This window comes from Plutella xylostella, chromosome 6 (genome assembly GCF_932276165.1).
Source record: "Plutella xylostella chromosome 6, ilPluXylo3.1, whole genome shotgun sequence".
Classification (NCBI taxonomy): Eukaryota; Metazoa; Arthropoda; class Insecta; order Lepidoptera; family Plutellidae; genus Plutella; species Plutella xylostella.
In genome coordinates this window covers 1,993,330-2,002,634 of record NC_063986.1, presented here as the reverse complement: position 1 = coordinate 2,002,634, position 9,305 = coordinate 1,993,330, and the positions used below count along the sequence as shown (strand labels likewise).

General features: G+C 36.8%; 1 protein-coding gene across 1 annotated transcript; it reads left to right on the top strand.

Annotated features, from left to right (window-relative positions):
• The first annotated feature begins 658 nt into the window (after positions 1-658).
• On the top strand, positions 659-8,956 carry LOC105392377 (probable aldehyde oxidase gad-3). Its single transcript, XM_048621760.1, has 17 exons — positions 659-804; positions 1,283-1,437; positions 2,149-2,309; positions 2,502-2,890; positions 3,019-3,239; positions 3,480-3,582; positions 3,658-3,785; positions 3,892-4,182; positions 4,268-4,429; positions 4,551-4,679; positions 4,763-5,247; positions 5,330-5,513; positions 5,588-5,783; positions 5,877-6,634; positions 6,867-7,056; positions 7,332-7,445; positions 7,661-8,956. The coding sequence occupies exons 1-17, from the start codon at positions 762-764 to the stop codon at positions 7,729-7,731; spliced, it is 3,780 nt and encodes a 1,259-aa protein (XP_048477717.1). The 5' UTR covers positions 659-761; the 3' UTR covers positions 7,732-8,956.
• Positions 8,957-9,305: the final 349 nt, after the last annotated feature.

The window sequence follows — 9,305 nt, the reverse complement described above, 5'->3', positions numbered from 1 at the left end:
ACTGAATAATAATTACCTAATAAACATTACGATTAACGTGAGCAATGGGACATCTGTTTCAATATTGCTTGCATAAATACCTAAATATTTTTATAACGTTACGGTTAATGTTCAATAGGTATTAAATAATACAGTATAATGTTTAAATAAATAAATAGAGGACTTCCCTGAGCCACCTCCTTTTGGCTCACTATACCACTTTTGCATCATTCTGTATTCTGTTGTACAATTGATTTCTAAATTAGTTAATGACCCACCAATCAGACTACTGAATTATTATCTATTATCACTCATAAGCAATGAAAAAGTTCCACTTACAAAATGCCGACACCAAAATGACCGCATTTTTTTTTAAACATGGGCCTTACCACAAAAACTTCGACAGTATTTAACAGATGTTTAGCGCTGTCTACCTGCCTACAAATTCTGTCAAATTTATTTTTAAACCCTAGTTAAACAATGTTTAAAGTTTTTTGTGGTAGTACCTACAGATTAAATTTAATTTGAAAACAATATTTACGTTTTTAGTTGGTATTATTCTTTTACAATTTAATCCCCATAGCAATGAACCAAGTACTTTAGTATGAATTAATTTAGCCCAAAACCGGTCTCAGTTATCAATACCCTGGCTTGTTTACTTGTCTGCAACATCAATTAACTCACCTAATAAAACACTCTGTTTTAGCTTTTTTCAGTTAGTGTGAAACACATTTTCCAACACAGAGTTGACACACAAGTGTTTTGTGTTTGCTTCGTCAGCCATGGATCGTATACATTTCACGGTTAACGGAAAGAAATGTTCAGGTAAATGTTTTTGTTGTTGTTTTGTATACTTACCTATACAGGGTTTCCAATAAGTGAACGTAATCCCGTTAGGTGGTGATAGAAATTGACATTCTAATCAACTTTTGGACTTGGGAAAATTAAGAAATTCGCGTTTTTTTTTAGTTCTCCTTACAAATTGTATAGCTGTAAAGTAACACATACTTTATTGTACTACTATGGGGGGGTTTCATTATTTTGTTCACGAATTTCGCAATTTTTCGAAGAACAAAAGTTGCTTAGAATGACGATTTGTATCAACCTCATAATGTGTCGTAGTACGGTAGCTTAAGAGAGTAATTCTGGCCCTGTAGCATAGGGCGCTATTAAGACGTGACAAGAGTTCTCCGTCGCGCTCGCTCTTGAGGCTGCGCGATGTAAGTGAGCGCGATGCAAAACTCTTGTCACTCTTGTCTTAAATGCTTGCTTGCTTACTAGCCCTTCTCAATGGCCTCCGCAGTGGGCAGCGAGGTGACGTCAGACGTGACGTTGCTTGACTACCTCCGGGAGGGGCTCGAGCTGCGCGGCACCAAGTACATGTGTCGCGAGGGCGGCTGCGGCGCGTGCCTCGTGCTGTGTGGCCGCGGGGACCAGCCAGCGCACACTGTCAACTCTGTAAGTATACTGTATTGATTCTTATTTGGCACACAAGGTAAACAATCTTTGTGTGTCCTTTTAATCAAAATACTACAGCCAAAATAAATGGTTTAATTACGAATACAATAATTTTTGCTTTTAAGTATTTCATTTGTTATTATGTTTTATTTTTATAACTTCGTTTTTAAATTAATTCAAATAAAACTGGGTTCGGATATAAAAGGGTAGGGAATGGCCTGCGACAGCGCTTCGACTGTATGCAGTGAGGTGCCTAAGAACACAATTGCTTTACGACACCCGCGTCGCAGAAGGTATTGAACCTGCTTGTGACGCAAGAGGCTGTGTCATTTGAATGATTGATGAACACTTGTGTTTGTCGTATGTCTGCATGTTGTTTATCTAAAATATGTATACTTACCTATATACTATTGTATGAGTGAGTTGTGAAGTTAAATCAGCTGTCTGTTTGGGGATGAATAGCTGTGTGTGAGATGGCTCTACATTATCATCATCAGCCCGAAATCGTCCACTGCTAGACAAAAGCCCTTCTCGAGGAGCTTCACAACACTCTATGCTGTACTCGGCCTTCCTGATATAGTCACTATCGGCCACTTGTCTACGGTCGTCGGTCCAGCGGCCCTAGGGTGTCCCACACTACACTTGCCGGTTCGTGGTCTCCACTCGAGAACTCGTTTATCCTTCTCATCATCGCTTATAATGTAATTACAGTGTCTGGTGTCTATAACTTCGTGCCAAGACTGGTCGATAACTACCACCGAGGAGGTTGGCAATCGGCAGAAAGGATACAGTCCAGTGCAGAAGACTCTGGCTGAGCACAACGGCACTCAATGCGGGTATTGCTCACCTGCTTGGGTTATGAATATGACCGGGTAAGAGTAAGAGTGTCTCTGCTTTGGTGAAGGGTTATAGGGTGTGGAAATACTAGATATTTACCTCTAGAATACGAGCGTTTCTCAGCATTATGTTTTACCACAGTCACTATACAGCATACACATACAGACCGATATTGATCCATTATCCAGAAGTAAAACTGAATGAGACTTTTTATTTTTTTTATTTAGGCTTCTGAACAAAAAAGGGTCAGATCTAACAATGTTGGAGGTAGAAAACTCATTTGCAAGCAACATCTGTCGCTGTACGGGGTATCGACCAATATTGGAAGCATTTAAAACTTTTGCAAAAGATTCACCAACTCCAAATCAGCTCATAGATTTAGAGGATTTGCACAACATTTGTAAGAAAACAGGAGATTTGTGTAGAAAAGAAAGCTGTAGCAGTGCTGATTGGTGTTTTGTAAATGAGGAAGTTAATACTAAAGATGCAATCATAAAAATCAAACTGAAAGACGACAAATACTGGTATAAGGTGTATAATGAAAAGGATTTGTGCAAGATTCTTAATGATTCTGCAGGAAAATCGTACATGCTGATTGCAGGAAATACTGGAAAAGGTGTGATATAAAGTTTTATGGGTATTATCAAATTCAGACTTGTTTGTATTGATACTTATTTAAATTATATTTTTTTAAAGATAAATCTCAAGTCACTACTTATTTATGTGTATGTTATTGAATTTCAGGTGCTTACCCAATATTTGAATACCCTGAGATCCTCATTGACATCAGCGACATTCCAACATTAAAACACTATGTGATAGACCAGAATCTGGTCCTTGGAGCTGGGAATACCCTTGCAGAGTGCATGGAGATTTTCGATAAAGTCTCCACCGAAGAAGGTTTTAGCTATCTCCGCATACTCAGAGAACATTTGGAGTTAGTAGCTCATATTCCTGTACGAAACGTATGTATTTTTAGAGAATATAGTACGGTATTCAGTATTGATGATATAATAAAATACATACATGATGATGTCTAAAACATACTATAGAGAGTGGCAGCATGTATTTTATCCCTAGGTAGTCATTATCGAGACATTGTTAAACAGGCCCTTAGAATAAATACATATATAGTATAATGTAAATGTAGTATTTGCCGACATTTACAGATTGGCTCCTAAATAATCCGTTTCTTGTGTTTACAGATTGGAACTATTGGTGGAAATCTGATGTTGAAACATGAACATAATGATTTTCCTTCTGACCCTTTTCTTTTACTTGAAACGGTCGGAGCAATGATTAAAATAGGTGAGTTTTTTCATAATATAATATGTATATTATTAATTATTATTCAAAACATAATACAAATATTATAACTTACAGTAAACTGTGAAGGAAGAGTTGAAAATGTTACACCTCGAGAGTTTCTGAAGGTCAATATGAATCGCAAGCTAATCACCAATATTTTGCTACCACCCATGGGAGATGAATATGAGTTACTCACGTACAAGGTACCAAATATTTGTAGATGATTAGATTACACACATAATTACATTGTAACATTTATGTACCTATTTTCAAAACCAAATTTATAAAAAATATGGTTTATGTTTATAGATAATGCCCAGGGCTCAAAATGCTATTGCCCGTGTCAATGCTGGCTTCCTCTTCAAAATGTGCACTATTAACACGGAAACCATTAGAAAAGCTACCATTGTTTATGGCAATATCAATACAAGATTCATTCATGCCCGCAAAACAGAAGACTTTTTGAAAAATAAAAAGCTCTACTCTAATACAACGTTACAACAAGCTTTGAGAATACTAAGTGACGAGCTCTTAACTGAAGGATATCCAGAAGAAACACGAAAAGCTAAGAAAAAGATTGCTCTTGGACTTTTTTACAAGGTACTCGTATACGATTGTAAATGATTTCTACACAACACTTTTATTTAAAAAAAAAGGTATTTAGTCATAACAATCTTTATTCCAGGCGATTTTATCTAAATGCCCTTCTAAATACATTAATCCACGTTATGCATCTGGCTCTACATCATTGCCAAAATCTAGACCTGTGTCAAGTGGTACCCAGGTGTACGATACTAATAAAATTGTATGGCCACTCAACAAGCCAGTTACAAAATTGGAAGCATTGGTAAGCATAAAACTACTATTTTTCGCATCTGACTTTTTGTGATTGACTTAAAATAATATTTTTTTCTATGTAAAAAAAAAATAATAATAAATATAGGTATATTTATTACAATTTTTTATAGATACAATGTTCTGGGGAGGCAGAGTACATAGAAGATACTCCTAAAATACCTGGCCAAGTGTTTGCTGCTTTTGTCTTGAGTACTGTTCCGGTCGCACAAATTGGTGAAATAGACACATCACCAGCCATGGTAAATACCGTAGTATACAATTCTTCATGTCTTTTATTATTCAAAACGTACCGTAATTGCAATGTCAAGTTCTGAATTTACAGGCTCTACCGGGAGTTATTGCATTCTATACAGTCAAAGATATCCCAGGGTTAAACTCTTTCACCCCACTCGATACATTCTTCAATACTCAGCAAGAAGAAGAACTTTGTGATGGAAATGTGAAATTTCATGGTCAACCAATAGGAATTATTGTAGCAGAAACAGAAGTGGTTGCTAACCGCGCCTCAAAATTAGTCAAAATAAACTATAAAGATATGAAGAAAGCTGTTCTAGGAATAAGAAATGCTATGAAATATCCCGAAAGAGTGAGTATGGCCAAATCACTGGAAGCATCTAGTAAAGGCAATAATACTACAAAAATTATTAAGGGTTCGACTAATATTTTTAGTCAATTTCATTTTACCATGGAGACCCAGCTTTGTATAACAAACAAAATAGATGATAGCATGGACGTACGTTCATCAACACAATGGCTAGATCACACACAAGTTGGAATGGCTCGCTGTTTAAAAATCGATGAAAACACGTAAGTTATTAAAACCTATTGCATATTAACTGAAATGTAAATCTAATGAAAACAAATGAAAATCATATTTATTTCCTTCTAGAATAAATCAACGCATAAGGCGTGTAGGTGGTGCGTTTGGTGCTAAATTATCACGCTCTGCCCAAATTGCAATAGCCTGTGCACTCGTTACATTGAAATTAAATAGACCTTGTCGAATGATCCTACCACTTACTACGAATATGAAAGCTATAGGGAAAAGATTGCCAGCATCTTCAGATTTCGAGGTAAAATCATCATAAATTATTTAATACATTCTAATAACAAAGTTATTTAAAAAAATATATATTTTATGTTTTAGGCTGGCGTAAGCAGTGACGGTGAAATTCAATATTTGAATTACAGTTTGTACGTTGACAATGGTTACATGTTAAATGAACCCTTTATTACCATTGGATTTCCGGCTATTGGTAACAGTTACGACAAATCTCGATGGGATATCAAAGACTATGATACAACAACAGACACGACCAAAAACTCTTGGACGAGAGCTCCAGGTAAAGTAACTTATTTATGTGTATGCTCACTTCACTGTCTGTAGAGAAGTATAAATTTACATGTATCTAATAAAAACTACAAAATTGTTTAAGGTACATTTAGCCACATTGCACTGACTGAATACATAATGGAGCAAATTTGCTATGAACTCTCATTAGACCCAATAGATATGCGGCTAAAAAACTTGACAGACATTAAAGCTATGAGAGAAACTATTGAAACATTGAGAAAAGACGCTGAGTATGACAAAAGAAAAGAGCAAGTCAAACAGTTTAATGAAAGTAATCGATGGAAGAAGCGCGGAATAAGATTCGTTCCATTAATGTGGCCAGTACCTTTGGGAGCCTATTTTAACGTGGTCGTTTCAATATACCACGGCGATGGAACCGTAGTCGTAGCTCACGGAGGTGTAGAGATGGGTCAGGGCATCAACACTAAAGCAGCTCAAGTATGTGCGTATAGCTTGGAGATACCATTGGAGAAAGTCAAAATAAAACCTACTAATAATGTTGCGAATCCTAACGCTATTGGTTCTGGTGGAAGCATTGCAAGTGAAATGGTTTGTCTAGGTGTTATAAAGTGTTGTGATCAATTGAAGCAACGTCTTGAACCGTTCAAAACTAGTAATGGTATGACGTGGGTTGATGTAGTGCGTGCAGCTTTCAAACAGAATGTAAATCTTTTTGCTAGCTACAATGTGACTATCGAAGATCAAAAAACATATGATGTTTATGGGGCTACGATAGTAGAAGCCGAAGTTGATATATTGACTGGAGAATCACAAATATTACGGGTTGATTTATTGGAAGATGTCGGACAGAGTCTGAGCCCTGAAATTGATGTTGGACAGGTAATTTAATATTTAATTGAGGGACCCATGTACATTTTAGGTATATGAGGTTTGAGCAAAAGTAAATTTCAGGCTCTTTAACAGCGTCAAATTTAAGGTTCTACAGTGATTTGAATTATGCAATTGAAGACAGGTTACAGATCATTTTTATTTGTGTATTTAATGCATTGCGGCTTTTTTTAATGATATTTGATCTTTGATGTATGTATCAATCATTGTTTTCTGTTTCCAGATCGAAGGAGGTTTCATCATGGGCCAAGGATACTGGACATGTGAGGACCTCGTCCACAACGAAGAAGGAGAGCTGATCACCGACCGCTCCTGGAACTACCACGTACCGCAGGCTCGGGACATTCCTCTAGACTTCAGGGTCTACTTCAAAAGGAACAGCTATAATCCAATTGGTGTCCTTGGATCTAAAGGTATTACTTTTTCTATGTTATTGTTACTGAATTTAGGCGACACTTTTTTCCACCTGTGGACTGTGCTACAATTCATATACTCATGAATTTTTTAATACGGACCATATACTTACTACACTCACGAGCAATGAAAAAGGTCCAGTGACATAATTATGGAACGTCAATAGCAGAAGGAATTTTTTCATTGCACGTGAGTGAATTTGTTTCGTTTGAGAAAATGTGTAGTTTTTTATTACCTTCAGACCTAGTAACCGTAATTAAATTGGTTTTTACAGCTACTGGAGAGCCAGCGACGTGCATGGCGGTGTGTGTTGCGTTCGCCATAAGACATGCGTTGGTGGCGTCCAGGACTGACTCCAACCTGCCTTCCACCACCTGGTTTAATATAGGTAAGTTTTATCGTCCTTACCTATCACTTGAGTAAAAATGTGCTGCGAAATCCTATCACGTGAGTGTGCTGCGAAAAGTGGGTGGCTCGCTTTTGAGCCACCTGTGACTACCCCTTCGGGGATGTATACATACATATACAAGTTTTATCGTTTCTCGGTCGATTGTATCTGTTATCGGTTCTTAAGCTAAGTTTTATGTTTTGGTTGTATTTCAGATGGAGCCCACACCATCGACAGAATCGTTTTGGCCGCAAGCACAAAACTTGAAGAATTTCTTTTGATGTAGTACCTAGGTACTTATCGTTACTTTTTGCAATATTTAAATTAGGAATTACCATATAAACAGGTATTTTTGACACACGGAAAACACGTTTCTTTTCTGTAAATCATTCCTGTAAACAGTAGTGTTAATTATCTAATTAAATAAGTAGAGTCAAATAACGCTATCTTTGAAATGGGTAAAACACGCTTCAACGATAAATAAAAAATATCAGTATTTTATCTGAAAGGTAGCTCTAAACTAATCAAGTAGGTAAGTCGTACCATGTCAATGTTAGAAGTTTCATTTTTTTTTGTTGACGTTAGCACTTGTTTTTATTACAAAGATAACGTTGTCAACTTTAATGTCGGAGCTATATTTTCTAGCAAAACTAACATATACCTATAACTTGCATAATATATAACTCATGTCATCCGGTCCATCAATTCTATTGCTCGGAAAATCACTATTTTGATGAATCGGCATGAAATGGGGTTTAATCGTACCGGGTTTATGTGCACAATAAACACCAGGCCGATTAGATTGGTGGTTTCCAGTGGTAATTCAATTGAAATTCAATTAAGTAAGTTACGGGTTATTGACATTGCTAACGAAAATAATCATTATCGTTTATGTAAGATTAAGGGCTGATTTTTCAATAGCCAGATAAAAGTAATTTGGGGAATAATTATGATACTGTCGCGACTGAATATTTGTATTAGACAGTGACAGCAACAATTTTATTTGACAGATAACATTTATCTGACTATTCAAAAATCAGTCCTTACTGTCAGACACAGAAGTAATAAGTATAACGATGGTGTGAGCAGTTTACAACTTTACGAGTAAATCATACAAGGTATTCAAATGTCAAAACCACTATACGATTTTATAAAGTACTTAAGTGTAAATATAATTATGCAAATGTATTTTTAAAAATAAAAATAATAAACATTTATTTTAACACCGATAAAATTTGTTAATAACATTAACAGTATTTAGTAAACATTAACAAGGAAGGTCCAAAAGCTACATTTCCGTGCAGTGTCCGCGGCATATCGGGGCCATAATTTACACGGCTCTTTCCGCAGCGCGCGCCAAAAGCACATTTAGATCACTGAAAATCTGTCGAAAAGGAAATGAATTATGGCTGTTATTTACCAAAGAGATGACATTCCTTGAAGCGGACCATTTATTCCTAATGGACCGAAGAGGCTACATATCATCTGTTTGGCTGCACCCCAGCCTTTCGCCACAGGGGGTTACTCTCTGGTATATCGGTGAGCGAACGAACGAGATGTATCACGCAATCGGCAAGCTTAAAACAAGGAAATAGAGTGTTAGTTACCGCTGCAGATTTGGTTTTCTGAAGTATCTGAACGCTGCTCTGACTAAGGCTCTATCTCGTTGAATTAGGTACCTAAGCGTGCCGATTGCGTGACAGTTTTACTTCGCTCGTTCGTAGATTTAGAAAGTGACCCCCTGCACCGCACCGCATTTAAATTTGAACCTTACGTTCGTACTGCGAGCCCGCACTAACCCCAGTTAATGGCTCCACTGCTTCCTCCAGAAGCTGCGTTGACAAAGGCGGAGTAATAAAA

Coding starts and splice junctions, on each gene's coding strand:
- LOC105392377 (XM_048621760.1), top strand. CDS start 762: ATGGATCGTATACATTTCACGGTTAACGGAAAGAAATGTTCAG. Junction 4,183..4,267: donor CTCTTGGACTTTTTTACAAG/GTACTCGTATAC, acceptor TCTTTATTCCAG/GCGATTTTATCTAAATGCCC. Junction 4,680..4,762: donor TAGACACATCACCAGCCATG/GTAAATACCGTA, acceptor CTGAATTTACAG/GCTCTACCGGGAGTTATTGC.